Raw genomic sequence first — 20,207 nt, 5'->3', positions numbered from 1 at the left:
TAATTTTCTCCCCAAAGGCTCCATCTTCAAATACCATCGCATTGGGAGTTAAGGCTTCAGTATATAAATCTGGGGGGACCCAATTCAGTCCATAGCAATATATTTATTTAGTTTTTGAAAAACTCCCCTATCTAGATAAGTGAATGTATCATTGATTCTGATTGTCTAAATGTATGGCTTTACAATTCTAGATAAAGATAATGCTATATGAAATATTACCATGAAATGCATTCAAAATGAGAATTTTTAACTTAAAAGTTCTTAACAGTGAAATTAATAATGTTAATAACAGGCTGAATATTTGAACTATGAATGTGTCTGTTACTTGAATATAAAATATGTTTTTGTACTCAGTATTTTTTAGAAGAGAAATAGGTGCCTACTTTTTTGAGGCAATAAGTCATTTGTTATTGATTCAAAAATGCATCCACAGAAAATGTCTATAATCATAAGAAACAATATTGTAAGATACTATATAACACTCACTAGAATTATACATTTTTCTTTCTTTGTCAGGGTACTTGTTTGATGTTCTCAATAATATCACCATTAAATCGGTATTATTTTTAACACATATTGTGACAGTCATAAATAAACTTTAGAATCTGTACTTTTAATTATAAGTTCCTAATTAAAATCATAAAATCTAAGAATACTTTCTTAAAAGAAATTCTACTTTGTGATAAGGGCTCCCTTTGTTACTTAAACTCAAAAAACTCAGTGTTATTTTTTTTTTTTTACAAATGTTAATCCATAAAATTTATATCTATTTTATCATTTTATTTTCTTTTTTTTATCTGGGAATTATGAAGTATAAATGGTAAAATCAGTAATTTAACAACATTGAAATTATTATTATATAAGATGCTTGAAGGATGCATTCTAAATAAAAATTCTACCCTTGAAGTTGAAGAGCTAAGCCTACACATAACACCTAAATAGTTTATGAGCAAGTTCTGCCAAATGTTCAAAGAACAGATAATTCCCAACTTATACAAAGCATTCCAGAGAAAACAATGGAAAAATACCCAAATTATTTCCTGAGACCTAACTAACCATGGTATTGTGCCAGAAAATGATAGAAAAAGAAAGAAAATGATAATTCAATGTTAGTAATAAACAGGGATGTACAACACTATGTATTTTATCAAAATGCATTAAAATTAAAAAACACTCCATGATCAACTAGGATTTAGCTCTGTAATCCAAGACTGTTCAAAGTAGATCATATGATATTGTAATTTTCTACATTAAACTGAGGAGCATCCATGATCATTTTAGGTACAAAAAGAAAACAAATAAAACATTCAATAATGTTCAATATATATCACATGTAAGAAGGATTATTTAGGAAATATGACAAAATAATAAACTTAATAATTGAATGAAAGAATGAAAGTTTATGACAATTCGAATAAAGAGCAAAGGATGAGGTTATGTCTTTCCAAATACTAAAAAATATATATACTTAAATCTGTATGAATTACCTATTAATTAATTATGGTGTTGGTGTAGGAATAAACAATAGAATGGAAACAGAGAGAGAGGTTAAAAACAAGCAAATACATTCAAATTTGATTTGTATTTCTAAGAGTTAAAATTGCATTTGGTTGCATTTAACAGAAATCCTAACTAACACAAGAGTAAATAAATTATAGTTAATATTTCAGCCCTGAAAACAATGGTTTAGTGATGCCGTCAGAGACTTGGCTCTTTTCTTCCTTCCATTACACGGTTCTTTATACATCTTTGTCACACGTGGCTTCAAGATGTTTGCACCTTCAAACTCACTTTCATATTCTAAGCTCGAAGAACCCGGCAGAGCAAAGGCCAAAAGGGGCATGTTAGTTTGACCGGTAGATATACCTTTTGTAGAAACCCCCATTCACTAACTTCTGCAAACATCACCTTGGCGAGAACTAAATCACATGACTACTTCTACCTGCAAGGGAATCCAGCTTAGTGCATGTATAAGCCTTCCAACATCTACCATAAAGTGAAGCAAAGTGAGAAGGAGGTCTTAGCTGGCTTCTGTGTGGACAACCCTTTGACAAACTTAGCTAAGTGAGGCATTCTAATCAATGGGGGAATACTTTAAATGATGGTATTTATACAATTGTCTATTCATATGTAAAATATAAGATTAAAGTCACTCATCACACCATTAAAAAAAATTACAGATCAATTTAAAGGATCACAAAACGAAAATATGAAGATATAGAGAGTCATACTGGGTGAAGTAAGCCAGACACAGAAAGACAAATATCATATGCTATCGCTTATATATGGAATCTAAAAAAAGGTACAAATGAACTTACCTACAAAAGAGAAATAGATTCACAGATGTAGAAAACAAACTTATGGTTACCAGGGGGGAAAAAGGGGGGAGGGATAAATTGGAGATTGGGACTGACATATACACACTATTATATATAAAATAGATAACTAATAAGGACCCGCTGTATAGCACAGGGAACTCTATTCAATATTCTGTAATGACCTATATGGGAAAAGAATCTAAAAAAGAGTGGATATATGTACATGTATAACTGATTCACTCTGCTGTACAGCAGAAGCTAACACAACATTGCAAAGCAACTATACCCCAATAAAAATTTAAAAGAAAAGATACAGGGAGAAAATACTGACATGCTTGTTTAGGTGCTTAGACTAAACAGATCCTCTAAAGCAAAACACAAATCTAAAAATCCACAAAGACAAAGATTAATGCAATTTATTGCTTCAAATTTTAAAATTGCTTGACAACAAAATATATTATAAATATATTTAAAAGTAAAATGACAGATTAGGGAAATTATTTTAAAATAAATATCAAAGAATTCATATGCAGAATATTTTCAAAACCCTGTATATCTTTATGCAAAACCAATCCAGTAAAAGGAATAGGCAAAGGAACTGAATAATTGATTCACTAACACATCGCTGAGAACCCTAGAAAAAGAAGCTCAATCTTAGTAATAATAAAATGAAAAGTAAATAATGGGATATAATTTTCCTTAACTGCCAGATTAGAAAAATTAGGAAGTTTGAAGATAAAAATTTGTTGTGACAATGTGATAAATTTTTAAATGTTACATATCTTTTAGTGGGAAATTTTTCCTAGCCTAGTAAAAGTTTCCCGAAACAACATAGTATTCACATATCCCATGAAGATTCAAAAATTGCGAAATTTTGTATCTATTGGGGAAAAAATACTTGCACAGATACAAAAAATGTTTATAATGATGTACGTTGCATGATTGTTTGAAGCAGAAAAGTTGCAAATTACCTGAATTTCTACCAAGAGAGGGGTACACGTATCTAAAATATATGAGATTCTATACATAGAAATAGAAAAGCCCTCTACAACATGTTATTTGTTAAGTGAAAATAAGCAAGAATATTTGATAGTATCATTTATATTTAAAAAGTAAAATGACAGATTATACAGACAGGTACTTAGATGATTGATAGATACAGAAATATCTGTTGTTATGTATATATTTATATTATTCATATATATACACACACTATATATGTATATATATAGTGTGTGTGTGTATATATATATATAGAGAGAGAGAGAGAGAGAGAGAGAGGATTATAATTCACCGTGGCAATAGTGGCTCTTTCCAGGAAGAAGACTGAGATTACAGCAGATGACTGAGCGTCATTCTCAATCATTGAAAAAAGATCACTGAATCTTTTTTCAATGAAAATGCATCTACTTGCATAAAGGAGCAAGGTTAGAAAAAAATGTAAGAGAAGCTGGCACGAACACAAAATAATTTTCAAGACACCATTTTCTCTGGCACTGTCATAATGATAGAACGAAAGGTGAATAACAATTTACAATTTACATTCCCACATTTAAGACCGTCACTACCGCAGAGTTATGAAATTAAAGTCCAGAAACATGAGCAGAAAGGCAAACATACTGTGGACATTAAACAAGGACTTTGTTCTTAAAATCAGGTGACATCAAATACCAGAATGGCAAGAATGTTTCTACTCATTTAACGAAAAAACAAGAACTTTTCCCTCTCACATTATAAATGTTCATTTGTCATGAGAATCAGACAAAAACAAAGGCAAACAACTTAGATCACTGACCTACGGAATCCAGGCTGTTCCAGAAATGAGGTCACCGTACAAATCTGTCGTAACGTATGTTTTACTGAACCAGTATGGACGCACTGAAACCCCAGCTTCAACCACGGGCAGCCTCAGCTGACGTACCCTGATGCATCTGGGCAAACAAGAAACAAGGAAGGAAACCCATGTGCTAGGCTTTCCTAGAATCATTAAAAGGGTGAAAATGATACTGTTCAACCCCATTTGACATTGTGAACACTGGAGTAACGAGGCAAATGCCTAACTGCCAGCACTGAATAAAATGTAAATGTTGTTAGCGTACATGTTAACTAGGCAGAATTTTCCTTAATTACTCTAAGTTGATGACACAAAGGTTAATTTTTCAAACTTCTCCATGACACAGGCTAAACTTGAGCATGTATTCAAGTAATTAAAACTTCTTGGAGCTTCAGAACAGGTCATAAAATTACGGAAAATTCAAAGAGAAGTGCTGTCAACCAGTGTTTAAAAGGCGTATGCCTCAGGCTGAGGTTGGACCAGTCCTCAAAGCCCTGTTAGAGGTATCGTCTCTGCTGAGGTCACATCACTTAGCTCTCCTTCGGCATTTGATTGCATTTTGTTGATTGACTGACCAGAGTCTGAGGGTTGCCTTTATTTCTCCCACTTGTTAGCTGTAATCAACCCAAATAAATTATTATTTGGAGAAAAGAAACCCCACAAAAGTTGTAACATAGGAGGAGACGCATCACAGTATTGCTGCACAGGAATTTCCCAGTAGCTCTTGCGGTTCCGTAGTGGAGGCGGACTGGGGTTTCACAGTGATGCCCAGCTACGTAAGAGCAACCACTGCTTCCGCTAGAGCAGTCATCCTCAAAAGATAACTTCCCCTTCTCTTGCCTTTTCCATCTGCCTCCAGCTGAGGCATTCTATGTATTCTGCTCTATCATTCTGTAGAGAATGTTGCTTTTCCAATATATTGGTTCAGACATGTTGAGATTGCTGGAGAATTCCAAAATGCTCTAAGGAATAGACAGGGGAGACTCAGGAAGCCTTGCAAATGTGACCAGACGTTATGTCTGTGTCACAGTGATTTCACATAAGGTAATTATTTACTTCTTGGGATTTTTATTTGTTTCATTGAAATATCATTGACGTACAATATTATGTTAGTTTCAGGTGTACTGCATAGTGATTCCACACATAATATACATTATGAAATGATCACCACAGTAAGTCTATTGACCTTCTGTCCCCGTGAAGTTTTTACAATATTATTGACCCTATTCCTTATGCTGTATAAGCCATCCCCATGGCTTATTTATTTCATAACTGGAAGTGTGCACCTCTTGGAATTTTTAAATGTGTGCAGATTAATGACTTATAGATGCTCAAAGAATCATCAAGCATCATGCCCATGATATAGCCTCAAGTGTGACCCAAACATTTTCCATAGAGCCAAATGTTTGCTCTCTGATGCAGGAGTTGGTATTTTGGACCACGTACACAGTGTAATGGGGATCTATTTCCAACTTCAGCATTCATATCATCTCCTGCAACGGCATTTGACACCATACTTTCTCCTACTGGTAGATTAGAAGGCAATCCTCCCATCTCAACATTTATTCGTACTAGGTTCATAGTGATTTTGTTTTCCCTTCATTGTCTCTTCTAGAATTTCTTAACTTCCAAGGTTAAGGTAATAGGAGTATGCTGGGGAAAAGACAGACATACTTTTGGAATAATGAACTATGAGGTCTATGCTGGCTGGAGAATAAAACTTCCCTCCTCCCTCCCTTCCTTCCTTCCTTCCCTCCTTCCTGTTTGTGGTCTCATGCTCACATGTCATTCCCAATGGAGCTCCTGAAGTTTGGTGGTCATCACTATCAATGCATATGATATTGATCATCTTCAGTACTTTCCTTGCATGGCTCATTTCAAACTGTTTGAACAAAAATGCATCCTAAAAAATGTTAATGGCTTAAGTAGTTTATACAAGCTAGTATGTTTATCATTATGATTTTTTAATAATATGACAAATATAATAAACACAAATCCATAAATTAGGAAGAACAGTGAATGCTTAGTCAATGTTAAAAAGAAAAAAATCGGTGAACATATAACTAGACATAGCTTTTTCTTTGTCTCAGGGTAATATTACAATGGAGATAATAATAAAAGTGGGATTTGTTGATGCAAAAATAAACTTCCTACTTTTATTAAATGGAGTTTGGCAGAAATTTAATAAAAGTTATACAATGCTTTTATACTGTACTTAAAGAACTAGTCTGATAAGATACGTATTAGTCAATTTTATGATCTTGAGAATAATGAAATTGAAGAGGATTCACCCATGAAATAAGAGCATTGTCAACACAGCCTGTTTCTTAACTAATTAGCAAATCAGTCCTAAGTGGTATTTCAGCTTCAAATGAGCTTCTTATGGCTTATTTACTTCGGCCTTCCTGCATAATTAATCAAATTCATGATAATAGGAAACAATTAGAATGTCAATCTATTTAGAAGAATAATTTAATGCTGTTTTTCCTATTTTACATTATTCCATAGTGTTGAAAGCAAAGATTCCATAAGGTGAAAAACATTTACTTGGCATGTGGGGAGATCACGAGTCCCATGTGATCTTTACATTCCTTTCCTACACAAAAGTGGAACTCACCACAGGAGAAAATGGACACCAGGACCTACTCTGTTACTGTTACTCTAAGCAGGACATCTGGCAAATACACTCATGATATGAGCATGTCACCTTTCAACGTATTCCATGTGCCAAGGTTAAGTTACCGAATATACTTGGGGAGCTACAAAAATAACTTTGTTCCTGTTCAAATTTCATTAAATATCCAAATCAGGTCTTGCTGGAAGTTACTAATATATTAAAAATAGGAAAATATGTTATTTATCTACAGACCAGTAAATCGACCACATAGAAAAGTAGTCAGATAATCTCTTCCCTCAAAAAAAAAAAAAAAAAGAATGTTCCATTTTCCCTCCAGTTTATTTGTTAACTCTCTCTGCCTCAGGCCACATTAACTAACTGTATGGCAAGGGTTACTTAATCTACAGAGAGAAGAAAAAAAAAAATCAAATGTTCCTTCTGCATTTGCTTTTCTCTGATTCTCTAGCACTTACTCTGGAACCCTTTGTACTTTCATTTAATCATTTCATAATCATTCATCAATCCCTGCCATTGAGGAATGCATTGAATAGACTGAGGAAACAAAGTTTTCTGAGGTCCAGACTTACTTTATTCAAATCAAATCAAGCCCTCTGAATCAACCCTGTAGTCTCTTTAAGCACCTATTGAAGTTATCAATATATACACAGCAACTGGGCATTGCCTATACAAATTGTTCTTGGACCCTTTAAGATTTCGAATGACATTCAGAAAATATGTTCCCAGGTGAGCTGGCAAAAACAATTTGGGTATAAAAATCAGTAACTTTCTGTTTCACGCCTTTTGATCAGAACGGTACTTATTACTTGCACAGAAGCACACCTTGGGGCATGCTGGTTTATAGTAAAACGACAAGTGATCTACAAATGCATTTTGGAAATCATTCGTTTGCATGCAGCAGAGATGCCAAATAAAATTTATTTAAAACCTAAAGGACATTTATTGGTTCCCAGAACTGGAAAGGCGGCAATGTTCTCAAGCACAGCTTGATCCAGGACCCGGGCCCTCAGACTCCGGGTCATGACTGGTTCCCTCCTGTAGGTTCATCCCGGGGATTTAAACGGCCCCAGGCTCTCCCCATGGGGTGCTTGCTCTTAGAAGCCCCACTGTGTCCTTACTGACCAAGACCCTTCTAGACCTAATTGTGGTGCAATGCAAATGGGATACTATGATTGTTTTAAATCAGAAAAATCCAAAATGACATGAACAGATGTGGGGACGGTTGGTTACCAAAAGAAATTTGGGGCTCCATCCCCAGGAAAGATGGGAGGTGAGTTTGGAGGCAGTAATAAAAACATGTATCTATTAAAAAGTGTTCCATGACAGTTCTTTTATTAGAGCACGACACACACTGTCATATGGTTATCTAGTGATATGTCCTTTCTGCTTGAAGGTGATGTGTTGGAGGAGAGATACATCTCACTTTGAACTCTCTCTCTCTCCTCTGAGGATGGTACCTGATGGTGAGAATAAAATGGTCATTTATGAAATGAACAGATGGATGGATGAAAGAAATAGTGAATGAACAAGTATAACATGGACCAAGCTTGGATGAGGGATTTTGTAAGAAAATAGAGAACTATAGGAGTCTTAAGGCTGCATTTGAGGAAATAATACAACCCATTCAGTAGGGCTTCTCTTAGCCCAGCTTGTGTTTTTTCAAATACTTCCAGCCAAAGGCAGCATACACCCTTAAGGTTCTCAGGGCGGACCTCCACCTCTTCTGTAACAATGGCCCCAGGACTTCAGGGAAACACAGATGAAAATAGAGATAACTTAGTCACAGAATTATTGGCCTTAAGACATTCCCTGCAGCTTTGGAGTCACTTAAAAACTGGATTAAATCTCTCTCAGAGATATAAACTGTCACAGAAAAGTAATAAAATCTACAACTCTTATAACTTATCAATCTTCCTTAATTATCTCTCCTTAAATGTGAACCTCTAAGTATGTGGGTGGAGGAGGGGCAGTTAATGAGAAAAACAAACAAAACTGCTTTTTCCTGCAACTTTCACCCAGGTTAATTCCATTCTTACCTCTCTGATGACCACCTTCTCTTCTTTTTATACCCCAGCTTAGCCATTACCGAACTCATTGGCTACTGACGGCAAGCCCCTGAAATCCTACCTAATTCTACCTGATGTAGGTATGTACCATTTTGAGGAAAATACATACTCTTCCTTTTTCACATCTATAATCTTGTTGTAATCTTGTTGACAGGGGTTCTGCAATCTGGCACTAATAAAAAAAAAATGAAACCTGGCTCTTCTAAACAATTAGCGGGGAATAAAAAGAAAAGGAAAACTATTTTAACATTGTCAAAAACATCAATAAATTGGGTTCGAGCAGTTTTTCCAGAGTTCTTAGACTCTTCATTCTCAATATTCAGTTTGCACCTCAGAAATTCTAAAGTGAGGCCAAATGAGCTGTATTTTTTTGTTAGTTTGTTTTGGCATTTTATTTTATTGATTTAAATTTTTATTCATGAACATAATTTTTAAAAACTAAATGGTGCTGAAGACTCATGCTAACAGGCAGTGGTCCCTTGCTCTCATTCTTTTACTCCACGGCCCCTCCCCATCCCAAGCCCAAGGCGATTGCTTTCGACTCTTTCGTCCATTTCTTCCCTATTTCTAAATACTGTGCTTATTTTCCTATCTCTCCATTCATCAACCTGTCACAATATTGACTGACTTCTCATGTTAAACGAGGGTCTTCAGCCCTCCCTTCAAATGAGCTGTATTTTTAACAAAAACTTCAGGAGGTGCACTTTGAGAAATGTTGACCTATAAACAAAGTTAAAGGCAGACCTAGGACATACTGCAGCTTGGGCTCCAGACCATTTTAATAAAGTGAATATCACATAAGGCAAGCCACATGAGTTTTTTGGCTTCCCGGTAAATATAAAAGTTGTTTGGTTTCACAGGGCATATAAAAAGTGTGCTCTATTAAATGTGTGATAGGCTTATGTCTAAAAAAACCAATGTACATACCTTAATTTAAAAGTATGTTATTGCTAAAAAATGCTGACCATCGTCAGAGCCTTCAGTGAGCTGTAATCTTTTTTCAATAGTAACATCAAAGACTACTGATCACAGATCACCATAACAAATACAGTAATGATGAAAAAGTTTGAAACATTGTGACAATTCCCAAAATGTGACACAGAGAAATGAAGTGAACAAATGCTGTTGGGAAAATGGCACTGATCAACTTGCTCAATGCAGAGTTGCCACAAAACTACAACTTGTTTAAAAAAACAAACAAACAAAAAACCAGTATCTGGGAAGCACAAGAAAGCAAAGCTCAATAAAATGAGGTACGCCTGTACATAGTTATAAACATTGCTGATCATTTAAGATCATTTAGTAATCTAGCAATACGGGCCAAATCTATCATGTGATACAGTAAGACTGGATTGCATCTTATCAAGATCCTGGTGATTCTGGGACAAATACTGACATTAGTTGTAGACTGGTGACCCATCATGACAAGTTCCTACCCTTTTAATGACTCTTTTTATAAAAAGAAACCTACTAATAGAAAGTCACCACCACAGAGCAAAAATCATATGCAGCTTTTTTAGAGATTGACTCAAAATTATACCTGGAATAATCTAAAAAGATGACTTCGTGTCATTCTCACTTTAACACTCAGCCTCTCTTAACTAAGAAATTGGTGAGGCCACTTGCCAGACAAAACCAAAAGAGAAGTCTCTAGACTGAGCTGTTTTGTAACATCCTCCTTTTTCTAACCTGGTCCGTCTTCAGTGACCGTGCTATTTGTGTCATGCACCATCTGTATTGAATTGATCTTTTTCACAGATTGGAACTATCGGTTTGGTTTGCGCAAAATTCTCACTTTCTCCATTATTATTGAAAGGTCATACTTTTAAGTTCACAGTCTCCCTGACCTGTGTTTACAGTCATCTTCTTTCCCATTTGCACAGATATGGTCAATTTTCTCCTTTAAGGTCTTCTTGGTCTCCTTTAAGATACTTCTTGGCATACTAGTATCTTGAGCACCGGCGACATGCCCATGCTTGTAGCTCAGTCATTCCAACGCTGTGTGCAGCAGCTCTGATTTGTCCTGTCTCCTCAAGGTGCACAATCACAACAGAAGCGGCCGTGGAGCACCTGGACGTGGGTGGGGAGGAACAACGAGTAGGTTGAATGTGATTCAGACAAAGGTCCCCCGTCGTGCAGAAAAAAGGAATTTGGAATACCTCTTGAGTCAAAAATTATCATTCATACTTCCTCAATACAGCAGCTTACAGTTTTATCATTTTACCATGTTACGCTCCCGATTGACAAAAATACTTTTTCTGCTTCAAAAGGCTCTATTGAAAAAACAGTGTCTGTGCTCGAATTTATGTTCACCACAAAGCCAAAGTCTGGAGTGATGTACAAACTTATTCTAAATAATATTTGATTAGAAAATTAAAAGGAAGAACAAGCTGAGGGTGACCTCTTTTGACAACATCTGGGGGGGTGTGTGCGTGTACACATCTGTGTAATTGGCTTAGTGCCAGGAGGCTGAAGAAAGATTGAGGCCTAAAGAAATTATTAAAAATAAAATGAGGAATAAGTGCTTTTTTCTTCCTAAGCATACTAGTATCTTGAGCATTATGATCACTAGAATCTGTGTAATATTTTAATTAAATGTGTGTATTTATGAGTTAGATAAGTCATCCTCTGGAGTTCTGTCTTCCCTCTACAAGTCTAAGATTATGTAAAATTAAGCATGGAGTTTTAGCAATGAAGGAAATGTTCACAGTTAACTAAGTCTGATATCTTCATTTTATGGTGGGAAAAAAGCAAGGAACCAAAAGATTAGCTGTTAAATGTCACATCTGGGACATCTGGGTTGAGAACCCACACTTCTTTTCACTTCAAGAATGGTATTCTTTCCTCTCTCTTTTGACTTCTTTACCCACAGATACAAATACATGTTTTGAGTTTTTCTTTGTTTGAGTAAAGATAAAAGTGAAGCAAAATAACATGATTGTTCATCTCAAAGATATACAGTAAAAATTTCTTCTCCTTGGTGAGAGCTACCAGATATTAACTAATTCTACTTTGGAAGTTCAAAGCCCCAGACTCTTGTGTATTAACATATTTAACTAATCATCAGACCTCATTGTAGAGACAAAAGACAAATTTGTAATAAAGTGTGCAGGATGGTCAACTGCATTCAAACAAGCTGAAACAAGTTAATTCACTCCTGTTCAGTAGCTGGACTCCAAAGATTCCCTCCAACGAACCGGAGATCCCACTGTTCACATGCTGGAGTGGTCCCTCCCACGTGGGAGCTGAATTTGTCTGTTACTCAGGTCAGTGAATCAAATGTGGAAGAAGTGGACCAGTTCCAAGCTAACCTTTAAGTGGACTGACACCTTATGTTCTGTCCCTTTTGGAACACTGGTGTTTTGGGAGCCATGAACCACCCTGTAGGATGGTTCAGCCACTCTGCTAGGTAAGCCACGGAGCGACCATGGGGGACACTGTAGTTTTCCATTATAAAACAATAACATCCAAACCCTTTACTCTTAGTAAATCAGTGAAAGGCAGAGCAGCATATTCCACAAACGAAAGACACTCAAGTGAGGCAAAGAGGAAATTGAGCTATTTGATAGGTTTTACAGTAAGTGTACTCAACACCTTCCAGGAGAAACCGAAGGAATAGCACTGGGTTACAAGACAGGAACGCAAGAAAGGGAGGTTAAGAATTATAAAAGAACTGAGAAAAGAAAATGATTAATTTTTTATAATTTTCTAAGATAAAGAAACCATAGTAGATATATTGAATACAAAACTAGTCACCACTGAAGCATGAACTACTAAACTGGTAGATTTAATTGAGAATGCAGCTGAACACAGAAAAGAGATGAAAAATTTTTGAAAACAAATTTAAGCTATGAAGGCTCGATCCTTTAGCTCTAACATATACCTAATAGATAGAAGGTTGGGGAGGGAATTCTGAAGAGCTAATGGCTCAGAACTTCTCAGAACGGAAAGTTACAAGTCCTCCTTTTGGAAAAATCAGTGAGGATGCAAGCCAAATTAATGTAAAAATTACAGCAGACAGAATGAAATAATCTAAAGAAGGAGAGAGAGAAAAATTTACATCAACTAGAGAGAAAAAGCAAGTTGACCACCAATAGATGAGAGTGAGGTGGATGTCAGAATTCTCATCAACAACATCAGAATCTTGAAGACATCTATGATTATCTCTCTGCTTCTATCTATCGATAATTTATCTGCCCATCTATACCTTTATGTATCAATATATAGTTAGAAACAAGCTGAATTACATTTCTAGACAAAAATACCTTGGGAGATGGAAGTGGAGATATTCAGGGATATTAAAAAATAAGATTTTTGTCTTATTTGGAAAGCGGTTAGAGATAATAATTTGCTTTAACTCTGGTAATAAAAATGTGTATTAAATATTTAAGAGAAACCACAAAAAATAATGGTAGAATGTATAATTTCCAAATCACTAAAGAAAAAAATTAACAACAAAACATTTTTTTAAATAAAATAAAACATAGAAGCACACCATCAATCCATCTGAAGCTGAAAAAAAGAGAAAAAGCAGAAATAGGACATGGTAAATAGAGAAGATAAATATATAGGATGACAGAAATAAATTCAAATACATTTGTAATAAAAATAAGTAAAAATGGTAAACCACCCTAATAAAGACAGTAATTAATCAGTTAGATAAAAGCAACTACAGTATCAACAAGAGAAACAAAATTTATATGCTATAACCCAGTGACCAAAAAACAATAATACCAAAACATTGGGAAAAAAATCTGAATTGATACATGAAATATACACAAAACAGCTGTTATGACAGACTATTTGAAGAATAGAGAAAATTTGAAGGAAACTTTAGATGGATACATACATACATATACACATACACACATACATGCATATGTATATAGATGATAGATGGAAAGAAAGAAAGAAGGAAAGAAAGAAAAGAAAAAAAAGAAAGATAGGTATCAGATAGATGGGTAGGTACATATACAAAAAATGGAAACAAGTATATCACTAATTCTGAATATGGCTATAGTTCCTTATTTGAATTTTTCTGTATTTTTTAAGTTGATCAAAATTAAAAACATTACTTCATCATGTTTGTCTGTGTCTCTAATCAGTAAAAAGGCGACATTTTTAGATGCTTTGCTTAAGTAGGTTCAAAATCCCTCCATTTTTACTGTGTCAGTTCTGGAATAGCTCATTTTGCAAACACTGAGGAATCAGGATAAAAGAATTCGAGTGAGAAGCAGAAGATTTTTGTATGTCTTAGCTTAGGATGCTGTATCACTCAATTCTACCATAATTAGAGTGAGGCTACTAACTGTCCTTGGTCTGAGGACCAAGGCAGATAGTGGAAGGAAGACTTGACCATGAATTAGTCATAGGCTGTTTCATTATCCTGCCGGTTTCTCCCTTCCTGCTTCTGCCATACAACAAAACTATCCCTTCATTTCAAAAAGTAATGTGAGAGACCTAGAGAACAGCCTTGTGGTTTCCAAGGGGGAAAGGAGGTGGGGGAGGGCTGGATTGGGAGTGTGAGATTAGCAGATGCAGACTATTATATATAGGATGGATAAGCAACAAGGTCCCACTGTAGAGCACAGGGAACCATATTCAATATCCTGTGATAAACCAGAATGGAAAAGAATATGAAAAAGAATATATATATGAATAACTGAATCACTTTGCTGTACAGAAGAAACTAAACACAACATCGTAAATCAGCTATACTTCAATAAAATTTTTAAAAAATAATGTGAGAAAAGAGCAAACATATAATAACTTCACTCAAAATAAAGTATCTGGATGAGGTTCAACAAATCTAACCCCGTGAGGCTCCTTCACACCCACAGGTTAATGATGTGTGAAAAAGCAGACACGTTCATACTCTTACTTTCACACCCACTTCCTCTAGGTGAAGGTACAGGACTATTCAGTTCTTTCAACACAATTTAATTGGTCACTCACCATTGATTTTAATCCTTTAACAATTCTCTCCACCCTCTTTGGCTTACAAGAAGTCTAATGTAATTTTTATCCTGTTCCTCTCAATTCTGAACTGTCATGGCAACCCATGCGGCCATTTAGGTTTCTGCGGCTTGGCTGTTGCTGTTTTCCTTCTGATGGGTTCCTTCTGCAGGTGGCAAGTAGGGTATTCTGCTCATGCCCTGACCCAGAAAATCTCCTCAGGTGAGAAAATGGTCACTGGTGTCAGCTCACCTAAGAGTGACTGCTCACACTTTGGAATTTTAATTCATCTAATCATCTTTGCTCAAAGCTCTCTGGTATCTTTAAAAGCTGTAACTTTTATAATTTTCTTTATTTTGTTGATGAGGTAGCAGTGATGGCTTGCTGCTACCTGCTACCTACTATATCCCATTTATAAGTGGCAGATTATATACATATATATGAGGTTAAATGATTTTGCCACTTTACACATTTAATAAATGAAACAGTAAATAACTTAAAAGGCCATGTGGAGATGACCTTTAGTGATATTGCCACTAACGCTATGCATTCAACTTGGCTTGGGACGCTCTGCCTACATAACTGATTTAGAGTATACAGCCTGCAATCAAATGGACCAGAAGTACTACATCTTTCAGCAATTTTGCAAGAATGTATTTGTAGCGTGTAGAACAGGAAGCAGCTGCGCCCGTCTGCGGCTGTGTAACGTTAATGCAATTCCCTGATCTGAGCATGTTACTCTTGCCATTTAATGTAGACATCCGATTACAAAGAATGGCAAACAGCTGGAATCAGCGATGGTCTTTCTATCCTCACATACACTTAACTTTTAATTAAGGTATTTTAAATTTTTTTTCCTAGTAATGACATTAATACATAAAAGCATTTAGATCTGATTAGCAAAAATCTTCCCATCATTTAGGGAGGAGTTGTAATTACGTTCCAGTCTCATAGCTGTCGTTTAGGAAATTGCAAACACAGTTCATTAAAGGGCATTTTCATCAAGTGACTTGCTTTCCATCCAAGTGATTATTCACAGCAAAGACAGGTCTCTGACGTAAGTTTACCAAGGAAACCAGAATATCTTATTATTGCATGGTCAAGCTACCGTTCATAACACGTTCACCAGAACTGGTTCAGAGAATATTAAATCTCTACAATGAAAAACTGCTTGTTTTTTTGTTTGTTTGTTTTTGGTTTTTGATAGTAGCCATTCTAATGGATATGAGGTGATATCTCATTGGTGGCTTCGATTTGCACTTCCCTAATGATTAGTGATGATGGACATCTTTTCATATGATTGTTGGCCATTTTTATATCTTTTTTGGAGAAATGTCTATTCGAGTCCTTTGTCCATTTTTGAATTGTGTTACTTCGTCTTTTTGTTGTTGAGTTGTAGAAATTCTTTATATATTTGAGATATTAGCTCTAATCAGATATACGACTTTCAAATATTTTCTCCCATTCCATAGCTTGCCTTTTCATTTTCTTGATTGTGTCCTTTTATAAACAGAAGTTTTTAAATGATGTCTCATTTATCTACTTTTGCTTTTGTTACCTGTGCTTTTGATATCATATCTAAGAAATCATTGTTAAAGCCAATGTCATGAAACTTTTCCTGTTTTCTTCTAGGAGCTTTATAGACTTAGGTTTTATGTTTAGGTCTTTGATCCATTTGGTTAATTTTTATATGGTGTCAGGCAGGGTACAACTTTGTTTTGCATGTGGATATCCAGTTTTCCCAGTACCATTTGTTGGAGAGACTGTTTTTTTCCCCACTGAATGGCCTTGGCACCTTTATTAAAGATCATTTGTCCATATATGTAAGAATTTATTTCTGAGCTTTCTGTATGATTTCATTACATGAGGTATCCAAAGTAGTTGAATTCATAGAATCGGAAAGTGTACTAGTCATTGCCAGGGTGGGGAGAAGGAGGAAATGGGGAGTTGTATAGAGTTTTAGTTTTGCAAGGTGGAAAAGTCCTGTCACTCTGTTACATAACATTGTGAAGATACTTAACGCTACTGAACTCTACACTTAAATATGATTAAGATGGTAAATTTTGTGATGTGTTTTTGCCACAATTAGAAATAATAACAAAACAAACAACAAAAATAAAGTGCAAAAACTTACATATAGTATGATTTTTATTTGATAAAACAGTGACCTAACATTTGGTGTGTGAATGCATATATGTGAACTACATGTGGGGTGAATTGGAAGTGATAAGAGATAGAACAGAGAGATAAATATTGATAAAAGAGAGAATGTGAGGTATGATCCTGGAGGTAAGTGTGGCTTGCTGTACGCCTGGTGATTAAGACAAGGAAACACGTACAAGGGTACTTGCAGCACCATTTTTTTAATTTATTGTATTGAAGTATAGTTGATTTACAATGTTGTGTTAGTTTCTGGTGTACAGCAAAGTGATTCAATTATACATATAATAGCTTGCATTTGCTAACCCTAAACTCCCAATCTACCCCTCTCCCACCCCCTCTCCCCCTAGGTAACCACAGTCTGTTCTCTATGTCTCTGAGTCTGTTTCTGTTTCATAGATAAGTTCATTTGTGTCATATTTTAGAGTCCACATATAAGTGATATCATATGGTATTTGTCTTTCTCTGTCTGACTTACTTCACTGCGTACGATAATCCCTAGGTCCATCCGTGTTGCTGCAACTGGCATTATTTCATTTTTTTTATGGCTGAGTAGTATTCCATTGTATATATATACCATATCTTCTTTATCCATTCTTCTGTCAATGGATATTTAGATGGTTTCCATGTCTTGGTTATTGTAAACAGTGCTGCAATGAACATAGGGGTGCGTGTATCTTTTCAAATTATACTTTTGTCTGGGTATATGCCCAGCAGTAGGATTGCTGGGTCACATGGCAATTCTATTTTTAGTTTTTTGAGGGACTGCCATACTGTTTTCCACAGTGGCTGTGCCAATTTACATTCCCACCAACAGTGTAGGAGGGTTCCCTTTTCTCCACACTCTCTCCAGCATTTGTTATTTGTAGACTTTTTAGTGATGGCCATTCTGACCCATGTGAGGTGATAGCTCATTGTAGTTTTGATTTGCATTTCTCTAATAATTAGCAATGTCGAGCATCTTTTCATGCATGGCACCATTTTTAAAATAGGTAAGCTTCTGTGAACCACTTAAATTTTTATTAATAGGGAACAATTATCTAAAAACTTTGTAAAAAATGAATTAGAGCTATAACAATGTAGTATATCTCAAAAATATATTGATTAGTGAAAAAGCAAATTATCAGATAAGAACAATGAATAGAGGATGATACCATTTTAGATCATCTGAATGACTATTCTCTATCAAAATTCTATCAGATATTTTTGTTGTTCTTGATTCCATTTGTGTTTATGAATTCTTTGGATCCTCTTGTAAAGAGAAGAGAACTGTAATACGATTGATTTAAGCCAACTGAAAGTCAAATAATGTCATGGCATGCTGTGCTGATCCTATTTCTCTGAAGTTCATGGAGAAATAAGTGGCAGAATTCAGTCATCACACAGAGAACATGGCACTATGCCCAGATGCATTTTTTTTTCTTTTCTTTTTTTTTTTTTTAAAGTTTGCTGTTCTTTCTTTCTTTCTTTCTTTCTTTCTTTATATTTATGGCTGTGTTAGGTCTTCGTTTCTGTGCGAGGGCTTTCTCTAATTGTGGCAAGTGGGGGCCGCTCTTCATCGCGGCGCGCGGGCCTCTCACCATCGCGGCCTCTCTTGTTGCGGAGCACAGGCTCCAGACGCACAGGCTCAGTAGTTGTGGCTCACGGGCTTAGCTGCTCCGCGGCATGTGGGATCTTCCCAGACCAGGGCTCGAACCCATGTGCCCTGCATTGGCAGGCAGATTCTCAACCACTGCGCCACCAGGGAAGCCCCCCAGATGCATTTTTTGAAGAGAAAATTTATTTCAGCATTTCTCACACTAAATACATTTGTTAATTTAATTTTGGGTTTTTAAAAAATTTACTGTTTTCATAATTATATAAATTTAAGAAGTTTATTTCTCCTTTTGTATTAACATATTTAATTAAGATTATTAAAAAAAACCCTACACTGGGTGTCAATGAGGCCATTTCCCTTAAAACAGGTACATAGATTATTCTGTAATAATACTACTAAGAAAAACTAAATTTATTCAAATTTAATTCAAAGACAGCCACTGAATTAAGTGCTTAATTATCTCACTTAAACTTCACCCCATTCCAGTGGGAGAGCTGAATCTTAAATCGGTTGTGTCAGATAGTCCCATTGCCAACTTGGTTAAGCTGGGTTTGAAATGGCCAAAAACATGCTTGTGTGAGATTTAGGAGGTGGAATTGTTTGCTCCCAAAGTTTACTACTGTTAATATAGTATATAATCTAAATGATAAAAATAGGAGTTTTCTAATATATTTTTATGCATGTCTCTCAAAGATGGAAAACGTCAGTTCTCCTGAACATATAGGAGGAGGAAAGAGAGGAGGGGGAAGAGAAGAGAGTGTGGTTGATGGTGGTGGCAGTAGGTGGTGCTCGGGTTGGTTAAAGGAGCCTGGGGAAGAAAGAAGTGTGTAGAATCTGTCCTCACTACTACCAAGCCTCTTCTTTTTGATACTGACAATGGGACTGGAAACAATATGGAGAAACATGAAGAAGAGAGAGCCTGCTTCTTTTGCTTTTGATGTTGTGGGGAAGAATTCCACAATTACTAGTAATCCAACGCAAAATGCAATAATTGAAGAGGAAGTCACGAATTATAGAATTGTGGATAGGAAAGAATCAAGACCTACTGAGAGAATTAGGGAAAGCTTTTTGCAATGAATTGTGATCGAGATTGTTTTCAAGGATGGTGGTAGCCAGGAATTAGGGAGTGGGGGAAATGGGGAGGTATTTTAAATGATAGCTCATATTTAAAATTTGAAAGTATACAACCTTTCCAGCATTTTAATCTCACTTTTGACTCTGTGCATAGCTATTTTGTTATTATCTTCTCTATATTTATTTCTTATTACTCAAGTAATGCTTCTGCCTAACTATAGCATCATACTTTACTCACCACATAAATGCATTTTGTTACCAATTCTAACCCGGAAAATATCAGGTGCTCAATAAATAGTTGCAAAATATTAGCAACGTATCTAGTTCATTCATAGGGAGGGCGTTTGACACTTAAAAAGATAGTAAGATCACTTGCATTTGATAAAAGTGGAATGTAGTTATTTTATTGTTATTTTACAAACCTCCTAAGATAAATGGAGCGCCTGGTACCAGGCTAAGCATTCCTTATTTCTACATTATCCTTTGTCACCTTTCTTCTGATGTCTTTATCCACTTCCTAGCAAAACTATACCTCTCAACTCTGACGACGCAATGGAATCCCATATTT

The 20,207-nt window shown here is 35.6% G+C and overlaps 1 protein-coding gene across 4 annotated transcripts in view; it reads right to left on the bottom strand.

Annotated features, from left to right (window-relative positions):
* Positions 1-20,207, bottom strand: part of LOC309639110 (uncharacterized protein) — a 191,791-nt gene that overhangs the window by 93,996 nt on the left and 77,588 nt on the right. The window contains exon 4 of one of the 4 annotated variants that reach the window (XM_082415956.1): positions 4,256-4,766. The exons of 2 other annotated variants lie outside the window; for them this stretch is intronic. In XM_082415956.1, coding sequence (XP_082272082.1) covers positions 4,747-4,766 — 20 coding nt within the window. In that variant the 3' untranslated portion in view covers positions 4,256-4,746. Of the gene's footprint in view, positions 1-4,255; positions 4,767-7,082; positions 8,245-20,207 lie in introns of those variants that run through there. One more of the 4 variants, XM_082415954.1, reaches the window with a different exon arrangement.

This window comes from Balaenoptera physalus, assembly GCF_965194825.1.
Source record: "Balaenoptera physalus genome assembly, chromosome: 12".
Lineage (NCBI taxonomy): Eukaryota > Metazoa > Chordata > Mammalia > Artiodactyla > Balaenopteridae > Balaenoptera > Balaenoptera physalus.
The sequence above is the reverse complement of the archived record's forward strand: the minus strand, read 5'-3'. Positions and strand labels throughout refer to the sequence as shown.